General features: G+C 37.3%; 1 protein-coding gene across 1 annotated transcript; it reads right to left on the bottom strand.

Moving 5' to 3' along the window:
• Positions 1 to 1,643: 1,643 nt before the first annotated feature.
• Positions 1,644 to 21,337, bottom strand: mau2.S (MAU2, sister chromatid cohesion factor S homeolog). The gene is given in 19 exon segments (NM_001130953.1): positions 1,644 to 1,718; positions 5,039 to 5,166; positions 5,985 to 6,075; positions 6,474 to 6,585; positions 6,660 to 6,737; positions 7,964 to 8,013; positions 9,464 to 9,547; positions 9,820 to 9,885; positions 10,009 to 10,086; positions 10,174 to 10,277; positions 10,766 to 10,856; positions 11,051 to 11,197; positions 12,839 to 12,994; positions 13,785 to 13,812; positions 16,981 to 17,075; positions 17,185 to 17,280; positions 17,783 to 17,848; positions 18,874 to 18,891; positions 21,077 to 21,337. Coding segments are annotated over 19 exon segments (1,824 nt in total).
• Between the last annotated feature and the right edge of the window lie 932 nt (positions 21,338 to 22,269).

A 22,269-nucleotide genomic window follows, 5' to 3' on the forward strand; every position in this document is an offset into this window, starting at 1 on the left:
TTTGGGGTTGTTTTCTCTGGAAAAAAGGAGATTGTGAGGGGACGATTACACTTTACAAGCACATTAGAGGACATTATAGACAAATAGCAGGGGATCCTTTTTACCCATAAGGTGGATCACCGTATCAGAGGCCACCCCTTAAACTAGAAGAAAAGAAATTTAATTTGAAGCAACCGAGGTGGTTCTTCACAGTTAGGACAGTGATGTTGTGGATGGCTGATTCCTTAAGAATGCCTTAAGAATGGCTTGGATAGACATAATATCAAAGGCTATTGTGATACTAAATTCTATAGTTAGTATAGGTATGGGTATATAGAATTTAATTAAAAGTAGGGAGTGGTGTGTGTATGGATGCTGGGTTTTCATTTGGAGGGGTTGAACTTGATGGACTTTGTCTTTTTTCAACCCAATTTAACTATAACTATTATCAGGGAAAGCAGAACATTCTAAACATTTATCATACATGCTGGAAATTCGTTTCAAAACAAGAAAATAAAAACACGCACCTTTAAGGCGCCGAAGCAGCTAACTTTAAAGTGCCAATTATATGTCAGTTTGCACGACAAACACAAAATGAGACCTCATTTGCAACAGAACAGAATTCCTATATACCTCTAATGTATTTTCCTGTTGGACATGTGGCTAAAACAATCTGCCTGTACCGTAAACATTACTGTTGAGAGAAAATGCAGCATAAAATAATTTTTGCCATAGATACTAATGTATAGCCAACAGCTTATCCATTAATCCGTAAAGGATAGTGTAAAATTAACATATTAGTAATGGGGGAAAAACAGGATAACAAAGGAGAGGTCTTCAAAATTGTTTTGTTTGTTTTTTTAAAAAAAAAAAATCTTCAGGTTACAATACTTACAGGTTTCTTCATGATAAATAAAAAAAGGATCATAAGAGTAATTCCAGATAATTTAAAAAGTCAGACCTCAATTACAGCTGAATGTCTGCCCACTAGCTGTTCCTTTGCTTAGGATGCCAAGAGCATTAGTGGTATCTTGGCATATGATGTCTCCCATCTAAGTCTTTACTCCAACCTAAAAAGAAAAAACTATATCCAAGTCTCAAAAAAAAGATTCCTATCCCCTGTACATATTACATATTTATCCAAAAGGAACAAGTGTGAAGGAAAACTAGGCCCCTCACAAAACCGTAATTCGGTAAGTAGAAAAGTCTTAACATTGATAAATTTAATATATATATTTATGAATATAAAACAAGCTAAAAATGCCCTTCTCTGTTACATCTGTTAGGAAGGAGGGATACAAATTCATTGAAGCAAAGGCAGGTGTCAAACAGGATGCCAATTTGTAAGACCTTCCTCTAATTTTTTTTAGTGCTGTAAGGGAGGTGTATCCGCAACACACATATTGGAGTGTGTTCCAACAGGTAGATCTGCCTCCAAACATGTCTCTGAAAAGCGACCCACTGAAAAGTTTGTTTCACCCGGTGTACTGATTGCCATTTGGGATCTAGAACAGTATTTCAAACAAATCGAAGTGATGGGCTGAAGTCTAGCAGTGCTCCGAAGAATTGATTTCTGTTTTTGTACAAACTCTCTAGAAATCAGTGTAGGGTGGTGTTTGAGTGAATGCTGGATTAGTCTTTGCATTTCACTGGGGTTGCCACTCTCACAAAAGGCTGGCCAAGCTGGTGGTGGGCCCATTCTGCGCTTGAAACTGTACTGGAGGCGAGCCATCTGTCCACTGAAAGGGGAAAAAAAAAAAAAAAGTTGTTCTATCAGTCCTTCCAGACCATATATAACTTTATTGCACAACATAGTGATGGAAATAAAAAATAGATAATGTGAATTGTGGTTATAGGCACAAAAATAGTACCTTATACAATCAGGCACAATTATTGCACTTTATAGTAAGCTTGGTAGTAGATTGTAGATAAGGTGTGATTGCACAAATAAATGGCAAAAAAATAAAGAAATACTTGTGTTAAAAATGAAGGAGAGGGAGTTATAAAAATGGGTTATTTTTTTTGTATTTTATTTATACAGTTAGTCCCAGGCCCATAAATATTTGGACAGAGACAGCTTTTTTTCTAATTTTGGTTCTGTACATGACCACAATGCATTTTAAATGAAACAACTCAGATGCAATTGAACTGCAGACTTTCAGCTTTAATTCAGTGGGTTGAACAAAAATATTTCATAAAAATGTGAGTAACTATCCTTTTTTTAACACAATCACTTCATTCCAGGGGCTCAAGTAATTGGATACATTAAAAACTGAAAATAAAATATTAATTTCTAATACTTGGTTGAAAACCCTTTGCTGGCAATGACAGTCTGAAGTCTTGAACTCATGGACATCACCAGATTCTGGGTTTCCTCTTTTTTAATGTTCTGCCAGGCCTTTACTGCAGCGGCTTTCAGTTGCCGTTTGTTTGTGGGCCTCTGTCTGAAGTTTAGTCTTCCAACAAGTGAAATACATGCTCAATTGGGTTCAGATCAAGTGACTGACTTGGCTATTCAAGAATATTCCACTTCTTTGCTTTAATAAACTCCTGGGTTGCTCTGGCTGTATGTTTTGGGTCATTGTCCATCTGCATTATGAAATGTCTCCCAATCAATTTGACTGCATTTAGCTGGATTTGAGCACAGTGTCTCTGAACACCTCAGAATTCATTCAGCTGCTTCTGTCCTATGTCACATCATGGATAAACACTAGTGTCCCAGTGCCACTGGCAGCCATGCACGCCCAAGCCATCACACCGCCTCCTCCATGTTTTATAGATATGTGGTATGCTTTGGATCATGAGCTGTTCCACGCCTTCTCCATACTTTTTTCTTGCCATCATTCTGGTAGAGGTTGATCTTGGTTTTCATCTGCCCAAAGAATGTTTTTCCAGAACTGTTTTTTTTAGCAAAGTCTAATCTAACCTTTCTGTTCTTGATGCTTATGAGTGGCTTGCACCTTGCAGTTCACCCTCTGTATATCATGCAGTCTTCTCTTTATGGTAGACTTTGATATTGATACACTTACCTCCTGGAGAGTGGTGATCACTTACTTGGCTGTTGTTAAGTGGTTTCTCTTCACCATGGAAATGATTTTGTGATCATCCACCACTGTTGTCTTCCGTGGAAGTCCAGGTCTTTTTGCGCTGCTGAGTTCACCAGTGCTTTTTCTTTCTTTCTCAGGATGTACCAAACTGTAGATTGTGCCACTCCTAATATTGTAGCAATTGCTTGGATGGGTTTTTTCTGTTTTTGAAGCTTGTTTCACCTGCATGGAGAGCTCTTTGACTGCATGTTTGTTCACAGCAAAATCTTCCACATACAAGCAACCCACCTCAAATCAACTCCAGGGCTTGTATCTGCTTCATTGATAATGACATAAAGGAATTGCCCACACCTGCCCATGAAATAGCCTTTGAGTCAATTATCCAATTACTTTTGAGCCCCTGGTCCAATAACTTTTGAGCCCCTGAAATGAAGCAATTGTGTTAAAAAAAGGCTTTAGTTCCTCACATTTTTATGCAATATTTTTGTTCAACCCACTGAATTAAAGATGAAAGTCTGCAGTTCAACTGCATCTGAGTTGTTTCATTTAAATTCATTGTGGTAATGTACAGAACCAAAATTGGAAAAAAAGTTGCCTCTGTCCAAATATTTATGGGCCTAACTGTATATTCTTGGCTTGAAAGTGTATACTGAAATATGGTTTGGATTTTTTAATGCAGTATATGTTTGTTTGGGAGTATGTGTAATATGTATGTGGTCTAGGGCAGGATATGGACATTGCAATTTTGTTTAATTATGTTTGCAGTCCTTTTATGTATGCAGAAGAGATGACAATAAATATGACTATGGTATTGCAGTCTTAAGGGGCAATGTGCTGGCCACTTGGGTCAGCCCTAGCATATTGCTGACCATTTTTAATATATACATCAGGCATGCAGATAGTGTCCTGCACTACTGTACAAATCTAATACAATAAATGCCAGTGTTACTACAGGTATGGGACTGGTTATCCAGAATGCTCAGGACCTGCGGATCTTTCCGTAATTTGGATTTTAATACCTAATGTCTACTAGGAAATCATGTAAACATGAAGTAAACCCAAAAGTCTGGTTTTGCTTCCAATAAGAATTTATTATATCTTAGTTAGGATCAAGTACAAGCTACTGTTTTATTATTACATTATTTGATTATAATGGTATTATAATGGTATATGCCCTTTCCATAATTTGGAGCTTTCTGGATAATGGATCCCATACCTGTACAAGCTTTTCTTCCTATCTTTCACATCCAAAAAAACAAGCACAAAATCTTATAAGGTTATCTATTACTAAGCAGCAGTTGTACAGGTGAAACACGTTTGATATTTAACATGAGTTCCATTAAAAGGGCTTGAGCTGAACATACTTTTTGCCTGCTGTTTTAAAAATCTATGGTTTTGTTATTTCCTGAGCTAAACATGGCAAACAGGGAGAGTGAAATGACCCATGTTTGGTCCTTGAAAGTAGACAACATGATCATAAATGCACAGACTCTTCCTGTACTCATGCTAACAAAACAGTCACAATAGAGAGTGTAGGGATCATGGTTGTATATTGGTAATCTCATTAGCTACCTCTCAATTACCAAACAGAGTAGCTTCAGTTTCTCTGTTTGCTCTGTGCAGCTTCAAGGGGTAAAAAAAAAAAAAAAAAAAAAAAAAAAAAGATGTTGTGATTAAACAAAAGTCAGAAAGTTTGCTCAGAACAAGCCCTATTCATTGAACTCATGTTCCACAAGGAGGTATACACTACATCCATAAAGCGGTCTTCTGTAATTTAACACATACTTTTCCACTGCACGACTACCCTTCTGGCCAAGTCTGGGAATGCTGTATTTTGATTAATTGATTAATATTTTTGTTTAGTTTCATGTGAACGTGTTAGATATGTTAAAATTCTCTAAGGGGTCTCCAATCTGTTTACAAAACAGAGCACACAGCTCTATCTATCTCCTCATAAAAGAAAGGGAAGATGTGTAGTCCAGCTTCAGAACAGGTGCCACTCAGATACACACCGTGATCAAGTTGTGTTCAGGAAGACTGCAGGCTTCAATGTGATCCTGGAGAAGCTGCTGGGAGAAGTTTTGGTGCATTTGGGCTGCTTCATGTGCATCAATATTATTACCACAAGCCTTGTTTAAATCTTCCAAAGTAAAATGAAAAAAAAAAAATAAAAGTATTGGTTAACATACATTCAGTCACATCTTGTCAACTCTGATGTGCACATCCTCAGTTAAGTATATAGGTGGATGGGTCAGTGTCTATTTAACTTCTTAATCGATACATGTTCTGTTTTTAATGTAGTTTTATACCAGTGTACAATAATACCTTCTTTTGTAATACACACCAAAGCAGCTATGCACAAGACAGAGCAAACAAATTAAAGGAGAACAAGTTATAGCTTATAGTTATAGCTCATAGTTATAGCCCTATAACTTGAGTTGTTTTCAGTAAAAGTAACAATAAAAAATAATAAAGTTAGCCTATTACTTATTTTTTATAAATTTTGTCTAAATGTTAACACAGCATTCTTTCACACTGTCAAAGCTCCTCTCTGATAACAATTAAAAGCAGCAGCTCTTTCCTACTTCATGGTTGAGGCTATGATTCTAGCTATCTGTATAACAGAGCATTCTGTCCCAGGGGCTCAGATCCTATCGGATTGCCATTTTAAGCAGCAGTCCTGCCCTACTTAATGGCTGGGATTCTAGCAATCTGTATAACAGAGCATTCTGTGACAGTGACACAACCTTTCTGATCCCCATTGTAAGCAAAAATCCTGCAGCAGTCCACAGCAGGAATGTCTAGCAATGGGTTACAGAACCCACAGAAAAAGCAAACTCCAGACAATAGGGCTTTACCTATACTTTTATTATACTAATGGATTTTATACATTAGTGAGAAATGTGGTAGGGTTTATACTTGACAGTTCTCTCTTAAACTAGTGTACCAAACACTTACCTCTTAAGAGAGCAGAAGACCAGAGCTGTACAGACATGTCTGGAATCTTGCTTGCCAACTGCATGGCTGGGACTACCATATTGTTACTTTCCTGGAAAACGATATGTATTAATTTATCAGTAGGGATGGGTAAATCTGACCCATTTTACTTTGGCGAAAATTCACTAAACAGAAAATAATTTGCCAAATGCTGTGAAGTCTAATGGGCTACAAATCTTTTTGACACAGTCAGAATAAAATCCAACAAGAAACTATTTACCTTAGCCTCACTGCCTACTAGCCCTATATGCACAATAAATATGCTCCCCATTTCAATAAGTAAAACCTAGAAAAATACTTCTATGAATCTACTCTTTCCATTTTGAAGTACTTTATGTTGCAAGTTCCCCTGGTTAGGGAAAATGTGTTTAAATGTTAATATTCAAGTTAGGAATATAAAAATCCAAAAAAAAATCAGCAAGGTTGTTCGAAAATGAAGGCAACACTTACTCTGTGGTTCCCCAGTACATAAAAGATGTGGCCTAAAAGAACCAAGGAGCAGGCAGTCAGCCGGTTGAGATCCTCTGCATTTGACATTTTTAAGGTTTCACGCAGAAATCGCCTAAAAGAATTAGAGAAGGAATGAGCAAGTTTTTTTCCAGGTAAGAAAAGAAAAAATGTATATATATTACTTACTTTGCTTCATTATATCTGCCTTGGAAAAAAGAAAAGAGCCCCCGGATGTAGAAGGCCGCTGCACGTAGGCAGTGAGAACTAGAAAAGAAAGCAGTTTCCTCTGTATAAACAAATGCCTAGTATTTTAAGCTGCAAATTAATATATGTATATAGCACATTTTACATTATAGCTTAATACATGTAAAGATACACCCCCGTTTTGCATCTTTTATTTCTAGAAATATTTTTTACAATGCCCTTTGTAATTTAAGAAGTTTACTTGATGGTCTGTGGATAATAACCAAGCAGATCTATAAATGTAAGAATTCTTTAAAAAAAAAAAAATTCCGGCCACATTAGGGCCTTTATCAAGGACAGTTAGCAAGTGAATCAGTGCTTATTTAAATACTTTAACCCCCCTCCCATCAGAAATGGCACCAAACATGACGTTATGCCATTGTTTCACGTTATATGGAGTGCGAGTCCTTCTGAAGAACTGTATGCTATATTTGACCCTAAACTCGCTATTGAATTAAGACTGGTAAGAGTGTAAATACCGAGTGAGAGATATATATATATATATATATATATATATATATATATATATATATATATACACACACACACACGCAAAGCTGCTGTGTTTGAAAAATGGCAAAATAAATTTATTTAGACAAACAATAAATGCAGAATACTCAACGTACAACAAACACTGCCATGAGTCATTAGGCAGAGGAAAGTCAAGTATAATCAGTCAACTAGATTAAGATCAGAGAAACAGTAATAGGGAGGTAGTTTACAGTCTGTTGTAGATCTAGCTTGTATGCCATAACCAGTGCCTGTACATATCAGGGAATGGAGTATCCTATGCTGCACAGTTGTACTCCACAGACATATCTAGTGCACCAAAGCCATCAACCAAGGAGAGCAGCCACCGAGCTTTCATGCGTACAGGCATGTGCCATTGCCAGGCAACACAATATCCGCAACGATAGCTCCACAGCTAGCCACTGTGTGCATAAAAATATGGCAGGCATGGGGCTAGTGCAGGTCTGCATTCGGAGGTAATAGCGATGTAAGATGGTCACCCCAAGGCTCAAAAAATGTGGGCACTACAACAAAATACCTATTTGGGGTACCAAAGCACAATCTCCAGTGGTGCCAGTCCCACTGTGACCCAATTGCACTATTATATGGGTCGAACCCCGCCTATGGGCACAAAGACATCTGGCACATTCCAGAAAAGCATTCAGCAAAGTAGTAGTTGAAATGCAACTATGTGCACAATCAGTCCAATCTCAATAGCCATGAAAATAGCTTCTTACCTGACTGGAAAATTATGATCTGGGTTAATTCTTTCTAGTAAAGCGTAAAGCTTGGGTAGGGGAAAAAAGAGGAAACAAAAAAAAAAAAAAAGTTATTTTGTAAGGCATGTTACAATGTCTATCATTTATACCATACCAAAGTATTTTACCTGAAATTCTGCTCTATACCCATTTATAGTATCCATTTAAAATTTTCTTTATTGAAAAGTTCCCAAGTTGGAAATTAGGACACAGTTAATGGAAAGATTGCTTCTGTTTGTACATGCATTTACTTTTCCCAGAAAAAAAAAATATTGGTCAAAAATAAGAGGTTTCATAAGGCAAAATAAAGCCACACTAGTATTGTGGAGAGGGTGATAAGCGCTAACAGGCTACATTACTAACTAATTAAACTACAGCATTGATTGATCTTGCCAATTAAGACAGACAATTGTGTGTGTAACTACTGCCCTCCAGACACTCATTGGCCCATAGAGCTAGGGATTCAGTGGGATGCTCTTTTTAAGTTTCATATGTTGATGAGTACAGAAATTTAAGTATAGAGTTATATATAGCTGGTATTATACCTCTCCCAAAAACCTATACACCACGTCAGTGCTACTTTTAGGGGGAAAATGCACTTGCTTGAGAAAACCATGGAATTTTTTCCCTTTCCCTTGTGGTTTTGGACAGAAAATTCCTTCCCATTATGTTAGTGGTTCGCAGAGATCCCGAGTGCTCGGGTAGACTCCAGGCTTTGTATTAACCCCACCTCCTCATGTTAAAAGTTGATTTTAACCCCTGACTTGGTGCATCACTTTTGGTTGAGCTGCTGACTGGGTCGGGTTAAAGATGTGGGTAGGGTCGGGTAACAGGGATGGGGAGGGCCCATAGTGACAACAGGTTGGGCAGCCATCTGCCCAACCAGACCATGCAGGAATGCATAGTAGAATCATTTTTAAAAAGATTTTAGCTCTACTGTGCACGCACAAGACCAAATCTGTGCGGGTAAAGTGCAGCTCTAATTTTCCTTCAGCAAAAAACATTTTATGTATATACAGTGAAACCTCACTTTACATTGTTGTTTTGTGGTCATTTTAGATTTTCCTGGATTTTACACCATTTTATTTTTGGTCCCCTGAAAAAGGTAAAATGGGGGCTCTACTGTAGGTTATAATGTCCAGAAACACTGCACAATAAGGCTTAGTGGAGCAATTAGAGGGGGAAAAAAGTATACATATACCTATGACCTCCCTAGAAAGCTCCAATTTTTTTTAAATAAAACAACCCTTCACAAAGAACATAATTGTACTTAAATTCAGATAGCGGAATGTGTCAGTTTTAGCTTCTATTAAGAGGTTCTTAATGATTGAAACATGCATACCGGTACAGTCACTTAGGTAAGGTGCATGTGAAGGGGCACAAGAAAAGGGCAGAATTAAATTAATTCTCGCGTCTTTTGATTGGTGAATATTCTTGGAATGGTGGGAATTAAAGAGACAAATATATGAATCAGCTTACCTCCTGGTGCCTGTTTCCCTCTCTGATGTAAACACTTGCTAAATTTGTCACTATAAATGTCCACAGCTCCTGGTGCGTTGTTAGCTGTGGAGATGAATATCAAAATTGAAAAAAAAAAAGAAAGTGAATCACATAGTAATTCTGCTTTCACACTAGTACAGCAGTAGTAAACATTCCAAGACTATGCAGTATTATATATTTTTTTCCCTTGCAATGAATGCCTCCCTACAGATGAAAAACCGAATGATTGCTTTGCAGGGCTGTCAGGAATATCCTATTAAAGGTTTGCCTGGATTTTACAGGAGGCTACCAGTCTAGATCATTACAATGTAAAAACCTTAGGAAAACATACTCACCCTTAGTGCTGTTGTGAACTGTGCTTCTGCATTATCCATGCAATTTACAGAAATACAGTATAAGCCCTAGAACACAAAAACAATTACAATTTACTAACTATAAATAGTTAGCACTTGGTATTCACTCCAAAAACAAAAAATAAAACCACAGACAGAACCTGTGTAGTTTCATAACTATTCAGTACTTACCAATAATGTGTGGAGTTGAGCTGCATGGTTAGAGAACAGACGTGGAGACTGCTGGCAGAGCTGGCAGAGCTGTGATATCTAAGAGAAATAAAAAAAAACGGTAAACGGAGAAAGATTCCACATGCAGTTGCAAAATTCTCTAGTACTAGTTTTTAGCATCACTACCTCTTGTAAAGCTGTGGCTTTGTGTCCTGTGACAAGACGACACATGATTATATGTTCCAAGAGGATAACTTGAAAAGAGGATAGGATTGGACTGCTATCCAGCACTAAGGAAAAAAAATAGCAGAACATTCAGCATTGCAATGGTATACAGGGCATTTTGTCAACATTGCTGCTGAATCAGACATTTTAAGCAAAATTCGGAGTTTATAGCTAAATATCCACTATCTCTAGGAATTTTAATGGGAGCAACATGATAAAAGCTGCCACACTGGCTGTTGAATCTGCCACTCTTGATCAATCAATAGCCGGAATGTGTATATACCCAGTCATGCACATGTAATCCATGATCCACGTAAATTGCCTTACAGTCAACCATTGTCATGATCAGTGACCTCAATAAACAGATAACATTTTGCACAGACTTGTAAGTGGCAAAAGGAATACAAATTCAAAAAAATTACATAGAACCCAACATAAACGTTGTTTAAAACAGTTCCTATTTGTAATGTTACTTAAAAGGATAATGTTTTCCTTTAAGGATAGAAAGTATAAACGGAACACAAAAAGGTAGAGGATAAATCTAACAACTTACTTTTGAGCTTCTCCAGCTGCATAAGGGCCTTGTCGGTATATTTTTGTGCCTTTTCTAAATATCCAGCCTGCATAGAATGCATGACTGTTACCTATAGGTAGAAACAGGAGATAAATCAACAGTCAGCTTATCCTTTATTTCGATTAGGAATTTATATAGATAGATTATTTTCAGGTTTTCTACAGTCATGAAAGCATTTACAAAAATCTGAATATCCGAATTTATACTTAATATCTGGAACAGAGTTGTTTCATTTCAGGTGGTACACAATAAGATTATTCTTACCAAATAAACCAGAACACACATGTGCTCTTTGGGAAGCCAGTGGAACAAGTCAGCTGGATTACTGGGCAGAATCTCATCATCATGTAAAGTTGAAATGGTCTGTATGCATTGTTGTAACTGTTTTAGGCATGGCTTTACACTTTTTACCTGCAAGACAAAATGCCAAACTGTAAACACTTGCTGTATATGCAGACATTTTCATTGTTTCTACTTACTGTATAAAAAGAAAACATCAATATAGAAAAAATGACATTCTTTGTATATATAAAAATTAGGTCTTATTAATGGATAAAGAACATTTTTGGGAGTAATCTTAAAGGGGTGGTTCACCTTCAAACAACTAGTAGGTTTCAGATAGATCACTGGAAATAACGCCTTTTTCCAATGACTTTCTATTTTCTATGTGTGACTGTTTTTCTAATATTGAAGTGTAAAGTGTAATTTTTCACCTTCTGAAGCAGCCCTGGGAGGGGGGGGATCGCCAACCCTGTAAACTGTTTTAAGCGTATACATTTAGTTGATACATTTGTTATCTTTGTCCCTGCTGAGCAGAATCCCTGGGTTTCATTAAAGGCAGCTGTTAGAATTGATACAATAGTTGCTAATATTCCGGAGATGCTGCTGAGAAATGTACCAACTAAATGTTGCAAAATTGTAACAGTTTAGAGTATGCGTCTGAATTACTGAGCTGCCAGACTCAAACACCGGAGACAGGAACATTCAACTTTAAACTTACATTTTGGAAAAACAGTAAAAAATAAATAATGGAAAGTAATTCAAATTTCTGGGGAACAATCTAACAACAACTGAATTGAAAAAACAGTTTGGAAGGTGAACAACCCCTTTAAAGCTAGGCTTTAAAGACATTCTTTCTTGAAGGTTTAAGGTAAACACTTTAAGGTAAGACATTCTTCTTTGCTTATGTTTTACTTCCTTGATTTGTGACAAAGTGTCATGCAATTTCCCTCCCTGATCCTATTTTGCTTATGTAATTCAGATTCGGTTCGGCCGAATCCTGCTAAAAAAAGGCCGCATCCCGAACCGAAACCTGCGCATCCCTATTTATGTTATTTTATTGTACTTCATATTTATATTTTATTAAATTATATAAAATCATTCTAAAAAAAATCCTTGTAAGGTTTGTATTAATTGTTGATACTAAATGCGTCGTTGCCTATTGCCAAAGTAAATTTCAATGCATAGTTGTATGACTACAAACCCCTAGTGCTTCCCAATGACCAAAGAACAGATATCCATCTGTTGTATCTATCATAACTCGATAGTTATACCACATTTCAGTATTATATCGATGTATTTCAATTCCATGTGTTGGTGGCTCAGTCCAACCATAAATTTTCTAGACAAAGAGTATATAGAAACTTAAAAACATAATATGTTTTTAATTCTTAATTGAAAAAACATTACATAACACAATTAATTGGAAAATTCTGGTCATAAATGTATATGAATTTTAATGGTCTCACTGTTTAGTAATTTATATATGTATTGCTTTTATGAATTTGTAGACTGGACAATCACTGGTTAATTGTATTATGTAATGTTTTTTGTTAAGATTTAAAAATATATTAATTTTAATTCCACTAAGTTTAAGTTTCCATCCATAACTGCACAGACTATCCAAAAGCCAGCCTGTGTGAGGTCATACTAATACATCAATACACTAGAAAATCTAAAAATTTCAGACTGCAGTAGTGTTCCAATTCGTTTTAAAAAAAGAATAAAAGGAGAACCCTGTTTAAAATAAAGTGAATATTCTAAATAGCATACCTGTCCAGCATCCAAATAATGCGTGACCTGCAGAACAAGGAAGAAAACTCTCAAGGATTCTTTTTGTATAGGGTTACCCTGCCAGTTCTCCACAATCTGTCCACACAAGGTGAGAAGCGGATGCACTTCTTGCAGCTTTCTCTCCATCAACAAGAGCTAAAACATTGGAAGACTAGTAAATACACACATCTGATGAAAGCACTCTTACAAAGCTAAAATTTCCTTGGACCTGCTTTGCCTTTATAACTTTTTGTAGCCTGGACAAAACTAATTGCTGTTCGTAATTGCAATTTTTCACTTTATGGAGGTGACCAAAAGAGCAGTGACCTAAAACAGTCAGCATTTATAAACAATTTACGTTATCTTTTACAAATGTGTTGAGGGTCTGACACCGTGGCAGAGCTAAAGACATCACAAACTGAACATAACGTGTTACAGCAGCAAGGAGCATTATGCAACACTCATTACTGTATAAAAGAACCAGTAATAATTTTAAAACCTAGTGTGCCAACTATAAGATAAAATTAATAAATGCCTTTTCTTTTGATGGTATGCAAACGAGACATATTTGCCACAAGCAGAATGAGGGGGGTCACACACATTACGAACATGAAAGTGTACTTAACTCATTTATTTAACAGTCTCATAATGTAACAAAGGTAAAAAGGTTTCGAGGGGCAAGTCACCCTTGTCAGGTATCTAGGGTATGCAATGCATGGTGTTAAATTTGAATCCCACTAAACGCACGATAATTTGACGGATTGGTCGGACTGCGCTGAAATCGGTTGTTCACCAAAGAATCATCATCGCGTCTATGGGGACCTTTACACAGGCTGAGCTCAGACTTTGCTTTCAACAAGTAGTAACCAACCACAAACTAACTTAAGGGGAATGAGCAGTGCTATGTACCATTACACACAATGAAAGAAAAATGTAGGATGCTTACCATTCCTTTGCTAAGCAAGAACAATGCCCTGAAATAAAAATACAGAAAATAAGTGAATGATGCTACATTTACACACAGTGATACATCTTTTCTGCAATAGTTTCATTCAAACTGGCTAAAATGCTAATTGCCAGGTGAGATTTGCATTTTAGCCAGTGGAAAAGAAACAATGGACATTTTGTAGCAAAGATTTACTGCGGTTGACAAAATATCCATGAGCCATTAGCCTAAAGGGCAGGGTAGCAAATTTCAGGTTAATGCAAGAACGAGTTGATAGTTTTTTACTTGCAACTTTTCAATTGTTATGCAGGAGGCAACTTTTTTCTACAAAATGCTATTGAACACCAATAATTTGTGCTGCAGCAAAATGCTGATGTTTGAAATGGGATAGTATAAACGTGAAGAATCTGCAGTAGAAACCAATAATAAACATTTCTTCCCCTTTCACTTAAGGCATTTTTTTATTTTCCCATTTACATACAGTACATAACCTTAAAGGGATACTGTCATTTTTCAAAATGCATCAGTTAATAGTGCTACTCCAGCAGATTTCTGCACTGAAATCCATTTCTCAAAAGAGCAAACTGATTTTTTTAGACATATTTCAAAAACGAATTTAAAAAAATGAATACCAATTGAAAAGTTGCTTATAATTAACTAATCATACTAAAAGTTAAAAGATGAACTTTTAAATTATGACACAGCCATTTCTACAAGTAAACTATTTTAAGAACAGTCAGAACAAGGGAAAAATAATAGCTGGTTATCTACATATTTTGCCAAACTGGCTAGAACAATCAGCAATGTTGCTATTAGAAGCCCCAAATGCTTCCATGGAGCTCAATTTGTCCATCATTATGTTGGTTACTAGTTAACAAAAGAGCATGTTCTGTGCAATCTTTCAGATAAGAAGACCCTAAATATACATCCCATGAGAAAGAATACATTCTGATGCAAGCCTTACAGCATATACAGTAACAGGTGCCATCTAATGAAACATTTTATAAAACATTTTGAATATATAAGATATAAGATGTAGCATTTTTAGCCTACTTTTTTGTAACATTTACTTCTCCTTTGGGGAGGTACATAAAGTGACTGAAATGTGGTAACATATTTGGCACAGCATATTAACCCTTGCCATGTACTGCAAAAGCCCAATAGACTGTTAACCATGTCAATTAAATATTTCACAAAACAAAAACCATACATTGTACAGCCAAGAATTATTATTCCAAACAGTATGTGCAATCTATTTTCAATCCTGTGGAAAAATATGTTCCCCTCAACAAAAGCAGACCATGCTGCCAATTTGGGGCTGCAACTGTTGGCACACCCAAAATAGTAGCAAACAATTATCAAAGTGCCTACATCAAGAGTATATCAAGTTCCACATCAATAGCTATTAACTGATGTAACTAATAAAGGCTGATCTTTTAACCGAATACGAACCTGAGCAATCATTTGACCCAGGAGTGCGCTGCAACATCTTGGATGTGTACTGCAACAAACAATCCAACCAAGATGGACAGACCTACTACACTATTTACAAAAAATATTTAGGGGCCAAATGGACAGATGGCAAAACTGGCCTTACACATGAATGACCATATTATACTGTTGGTAGTCAGCCAAATAGCAGGAATTGGAGATGTGGCTCCTCTTCTGAATTGGCAATGTACCACACTCCCCATTGGGCAAGGAGTCAAATGGTCCTAGCCAAACTGGGTTTTTAGCCCTGCTTCATATGCACTCCAGTAAGCAATTACACAATAATATATAAATAAGCATTAAATATTTTTTCACAAAATTAAAGGAGAAGGAAAGTCGGTAATTACTTGGGGGGGGGGGGGGGTGCCAAAAGTTAGGCACCCCCAAGTGATTTTTATACTTACATCACACCCTGGGCCGGTGCTCCTATCAGCAGAAAACTGCACTGATCCGGGGTTACTCCAGCGAGTGCCACAGATCGATCGGCTTCCTTCTTTTTTCTTCGCACGGGTACACATGATCAGTTGCGAGAAAAGCCGAAGAAGTTGGCTATTTCATTCATGTGCATGCGTCTGCCCTGGGAAATTTGAAGAAAGAAGAAGAAGGAAGCCGATCGCTCCATGGTACTCGCTAGAAGAACCCCTAGACAGGTGCAGTGATAGGAGCACCAGCCCAGGGTGTGAGATAAGTATATATAATCACTTGGGGTACCTAACCGTTGGCACCCCCAAGTAAATATGCATTTCCATCTCCTTTAAAGGGTAGTTTACCTTAAAATATATGAGGTATGCAGTGGCATTGTAAGACAATTTTTAAACTGAAGGAATGTGTGTGGAATCAGCTTTGACTGTGCATGTTCCTGCAAGATCTGTATCAGGGAACAGAAAAGGATCCAAAGTCATGGGAAGAGCTTGGATGGGGAGCTAGAGTTCTTTCTCCTTTAATGATGTTTTTGTTGTGTAGCTGTCAGGTAAGGAATTAACCCCTATACTGGTGCTAAGACTTAAAAGAATAGTAACACCAAAAAATGTAAGTGTTTTAAAGGAATGACAATATAATGTACTGTTGCTTTGCACTGGTAAAACTGGTGTGTTTACTTCAAAAATACTATTAAAGTTTATATAAACAAGCTGCTTTGTAGTAGCCATGGGGGCAGCCATTCAAGCACAGGATACATAGTAGATAGATAAGTGCAGAAGAATCTAATTATATACTATAGAGCGTATCCGTTTTCTGCTGTGTATCCTGTACCTTTTCTCCTTTTTCAGATTTGAATGGCTGCCCCCATGGCTACACAGCAGCTAGTTTATATAATTAACTATAATAATGTTTCTGAAGCAAACACACCAGTTGTACCAGTGCAGAGCAACAGTACATTCCTTTCATTTTTTGGTGTTGCTGTTCCTTTAATTACTCTAGTAACTAAACAGCAGTTTGGATGTGAAAATGGCATATGAATAGCAGATGTCCTGAACAAAAACAAATAATCAGATAACAATTGAAGGTTCAGTCTGTCCTTTGGTTATTGGGGTCAACCAGGCAGCAATTTCAGGTACAGGCCAGAAAGAGGCCAAAAGCTTTGGAAAAGCTTGAAAAAAAGTTTCTTAGAATACATCAACAAAAACTATTTTAAAGCAAACTCTCACTTTTAAGAATCTGCATGTACAGCACCAGAACAGCCATAAATATTCCAAAAGCATTTTACCTGGTATATTCAGAACCAACTACACGTGCATACTCTGCTCCAACTCCTAACAGGTCGCATGCTGACACCAAATCCTTTTCTAGAGTGTGTAGTTGCTGCAAAAAGAACAAATAAAGGTAAAACATGTTTCTTCAAAAATATACTGAAGATACTGAAACGCTAAACAGGTAAAAGGTTTGCTATGGAAGCAATTCTGAAACTCACAGCTAGTTGGAAGAGCAGCCTGCAATGCCAGTAAGGAGTCTGCTGGGAAATCTGAATAGCTTTTCGTAGAAGAGGTTTAGCAGCATCAACGGAGTTCTGTAAAAGAATAAACACAATTTAACAAGAAAGCTTCTGGGTACTGTAGTCTGGCATATTTAAAATCACAGTTCTGTAAACTATAATATTTGGATACATTTATTTTTAGCATTCCAGTGGCCAGAGTAGTACAAGTATGGGATTCGTTATCCGGAAACTCATTATTCAGAAAGTTCTGAATTATGGAAAGGCAATCTCCCACAGACTCTATTTTAGCCAAATTATTTGAATTTTTAAAAAGTATTTCCTTTTTCTCTGTAATAATAAAACAGTACCTTGTACTTGATCCCAACTAATATATAATGAATCTTTATTGGAAGCAGAACCAGCCTATTGGGTTTATTCAATGTTTACATAGTTTTCTAGTTGACAAGGTATGAAGGTTCAAATTACAGAAAGATCCATTATCCAGAAAGCCCCAGGTCCCGAGCATTCTGGATAACAGGTCCCATACTGTAATTTGCATTTGACACAAGTAGTATATGAACAGGCAGCAACTTACCTCTTGACAATATAGCTCAGAGAGAAGGCTTGCTGCTTCAAACTTCACATCTTCAAACTGTGGGATCTGAGGGCAGCAGTTTAAAGAAAAAGCCACTTGCAAAAGAACAAAAATAGCTGCCACACTAAGATGCCAGTGACGGTTGCTGTTAGCACTTGTAATCAATATCCTCTCCCAACATAGGATGATGATGCATCAAGTGATCTGTGGATAATACGCTGTCTGATAAAGCCTGCCAATTTAGCCAATCTAAGTTTGCAATTTATTGAAAAGTGTATGGAGCATTCAGGACTGCCAGACAACGGATAACTGCTCAACGATCAGCTAAATATCAAGCAAGTTTGAAAAGCTAGTCAGACAAGCACTGCATTAACACACTGATGTGCTCCTTGTGTTTTGGCTGTCCACGGACCCACAAAATGATCAGATGTGTCTAATTTGGCACCACACATGAGGACATGCAAACTCATCAAACGAGCAGACCTTTGAATATACGGGCTATTTAAAAAACATCCTCCATCAAAAAGTGTGAGACCACAAAAAAATGGTGTAAAATGAAGGACACCTAAAATCAGGGGATGTAAAACTATAGTTCCACTGTATTTTAAAATGCAATTTCTGTTAAAAGCAGTATCAGCCTGTCTATTTACATTCTCTGCTGACCAATATTCCCTCTAAATTATGTGCTGGCACACTCAGATTCTTACTGTGGCACACATTTTTTGTGTAAACTTGATTTTGAGCTCATTTTTACCCATCCACTATTTATAAAAGTGCGCATATGGTTTTTACCCAGTATTTACAAAAAATATTTTTCCCCACACACAGCCAAAAACACAATGGGAACATAACTTCTGTCTTGGATGCCTAAAACAATGTTGCAAGATAGCTCATTACACCAGATTAAAAGAATTAAAAGAGGTGACAGTCTTTATGACTCTATGAACAGAAAGTCATAAAGAAACGCTGCCTTCAATAGCTGTTACATTTAAAAAAATCTAAAATCATTTGGGTTGACTCTTTAAATGCGCATTTTGGTGGGCGAGGGGGGGAAGACAACCAGTGAGTTTGATCTTCAAGCAAAAGGATACTTGCTGCGAAATAAACCACTGCAAGAAAACAGAAATAATAGTTTAGCTATAACAAATCTTAAAATCTGAAGAATTCTTCTTATGTTGTTTAGCATTGAAATTTGGTTTCATTAACAAAATGGACCATTTTCAATATATCAACCTGCTTATTTATAAAGAGATATCATACAAGAAAAACTTTAGAACTTTAATAAAGTTTGGGATAATGTTTGGTTCAAATTTAAATGAGGCATCAGTTAGTCCTTATTATGGGGTACTTGATAAAGGTGATTCTTGTAATATCTCCCCATTGAGTATCCATATCTAATAAAAAAAATAATATGTAATGTTCACAAGTGCCCTTTGCCTGCAAAAGCAACCAGCAAAATACAATTGTTTCCACTAAGATAAATTAGTATACTCTCTCAAAAGGACAGCTTTTATAAGAACTTTATAGAATGTTAAATACAACACTGTTAGCAAATAAGTAATTTCATTAGTTGTACAACCTCATGGCAGAAGTCATTGATATATCAATAATATACCAAATATTACAAAAAATATTTATATTATACGTTCCATGATCATAGAAAAAGCCAAGCGCAAGTTCCAGTGAGTCATGTGACAGAAATGACATTGCTAAGGACCGATTCTAACTGATGACATCAAAATGATATGCCAAAGAGTGAGCCAAAGAAAGAATTTCATGTTGGGTGAACTCCAACCTTGCAGTAATGATATGGTTATCAAATATCCTACTGATACTTTACCAGCAGGCCCAAAGAACAGAATAAAATACCATTGATACTTCTGCATTTAATAATAGGCCTGCAAATATCCTGAGTTTTTAAATGATAAATTCTTTTCTGTACAAATTTAAAATAAACATTTAAAGGAGGAGTTCACCTTAATTTTATTATGTTGTAGACGGAGCTAGTCCCTTAGTCTTCTTTATTTTATTTGAATGATTTTAGCTATATTGGTTTTCCTATTGTTTCCAGCCTACTCATTAAAATGCTTTTCCATGGATGGGGTAAGCAACACCAGCAACCAAAATGTAAAAACAGACTTATTTCAAGGCTTTGGTTTTATTGTTTTTCTTATTTCTTATTTTTGCGCATTCTACCATTCAACTTTTTTTTTTATTATTTTAAAACGGTTCCATGGTTGCAAGGTGATTATCCCCTAAAAACAAGTTAACGGTTTCAATTCTACGCCTAAAGACTGCAGAACACAAAATGTCCTTAGGGGCAAATTTACTAAAGGGCGACGTAATTTTGCCACTTCGCCGATTTACTAACGGGCGCTGGCGTAAATTCGCTAGCGAAGTGGACCTACTCTAGTGCTACTTTGCACACTTACTCCAGGCGAAGTTGCGCTATGGAGAAGAGACATAACTACGCTAATTCACTAAGTTGCGTGAACGTTACCTCTTGCGCCAGACTTGCCTTCGCCACCTCAGACCAAGCGAAGTGCAATAGAGTAGATAGGACTAGCTTCAAAAAAAAGTTTAAATTGTTTCTAAGTCCTGAAAAACGCTGGCGTCTTTTACTTTTTTAAAGGTCATAGGCTGAAAAAGATCATAAATTTTTTTGGGGGCACCCTCCTTCTCCCCTACATTTCCTAACATATGGCACCTAAACTATACAGTGGGCACATGTGTAGGGCAAAATAACAACTCTATTTTATTTTATGAAACTTTCCCAGGCTTGTGTAATGTATTTGCTGCCTCGCTACCTTTCGCCTCCCTGGGCGCAACTTCGGATTTTAGTGAATTTGAGCAGCCCTGGCAAAACTACGAATGGCGAAGTGGGGCGAAGCCGTCGCTAGTGCATTTTCGGCACTTCGTGAATTTGCCCCTTAGAATCCCGCAGTTTACAAAATCCTAAAGATTACTTTCAAATAAGCTCCACCATAACTTATTACTGAAATGATAGGAAAATAAGCAGTAACCAAACAGAGGTTAGATAAATGAAGTCATCATGGGATACAAGAATGCTCTGAGGGAACATTATTCTCCAAACTCAGGTGCACATCACCCAACTTTTCTCTCAGACTTACAACCTCACCCACAACAAAATACCTCCTCACTGCCCTTTATATTAGAGTCTTCAAATAGTAACCCCTTGTCTGTAGCACCAAATTGCCGCTTTAATAAGTTGCATCCCATGAACACTCCCCCCTATCTCATTCCATTTCATCCAATTTTGCGTTGCCACCTCACCGCCTTCTCCAAGTGCTGCCGGGCCAGTTCGCTGTTCTTGGTATGATGGTACAGAACCGAGCCTAGTTGCAAGTGAGTTCGGGCCTCAATGCGCTGCGGGGGCTTGAACTGGAAGACGGCTTGCAAGCAGTGAACACACAGCCGAATTTTGGGCGGACTGGAAGTGCGAAAGTGTTCGGCAAACCCTAGCAGCGCCAAGTACCACGACTCCGAGGCCTCAGCCTGCGGAGACACTACCGCCGTAGCCGCCATCACTGACATCAACAACAAGGCCCCGTACCCTCCTACTCCCTATGCAAAACATCGCGAGAGCTAAGCCTGAAGATTTATGGGAAATGTAGTTTTGCCGTGTCGTGGTTAGGAAGGGGTTCTTTTACAGCTCAGAGTACCTAATACTGTAATTTTTAAAACCAGCCAAAGTCAGCCACACAACCAGCCCAAAACTAGCCAAGAGGAACTTCAAAAGTAGCCCAAAAAGAGCACAATATGTGTAGTTCAAAAAAAATTCACGAATATATATAAAGATATGCCTTTTTCATTTTTTTCCATGAAGCAAAATGGGACAGATGGGTGGCCGAGGATGTATAGGGGTCCCATAAGGCCCTAATACATATACAATTTCAATACATATTGGTAAAAAAGTTCCACTCTTTTTGGTTGCCAGTAGGGATGAGCGAATTAATCCCATATCGTTTCGCCAAAAATTAGCTGAATGTGAAAATTCGCCAAAATGTATTAAAGTCTATGGGCGACAATTTAAAGACTATGGAAAAACGTGGCAAAAAAAAACACTCATCCATAGTGGGCAGCAGATTTTTGCCTCAAAATTGTCTGAAATTGAGGAAAGTCACCAGAAAATATGAGAATGCTTAAGAGTGACAGGAAACTGGGGTACAGGGCCCAAAATCTGGTAACTCCCATGGCATGCTGGGTATAGTAGTCTTACATTGAACTTGGTAGTTGGCAAATTGGTAAACAAAAACTACATTACCCAACATGTATTGGGACATGCAGGCTTTTCACATTAAAGCTGGCCATAGACGCAAAGATCTGATCGTACGAATCGAGGATTCGTACGATTTTCAGAATGTGTGTGGAGAGTCCCGACATTTTTCGTCCGGCGGAGATTGGTCGTTTGGTCGATCGGACAGGTTAGAAAATTTCTGTCGGCTGCCGATAATATCTCTGCGTGT

The sequence above is a fragment of the Xenopus laevis genome, chromosome 1S (genome assembly GCF_017654675.1).
Source record: "Xenopus laevis strain J_2021 chromosome 1S, Xenopus_laevis_v10.1, whole genome shotgun sequence".
NCBI classification, from domain to species: Eukaryota; Metazoa; Chordata; class Amphibia; order Anura; family Pipidae; genus Xenopus; species Xenopus laevis.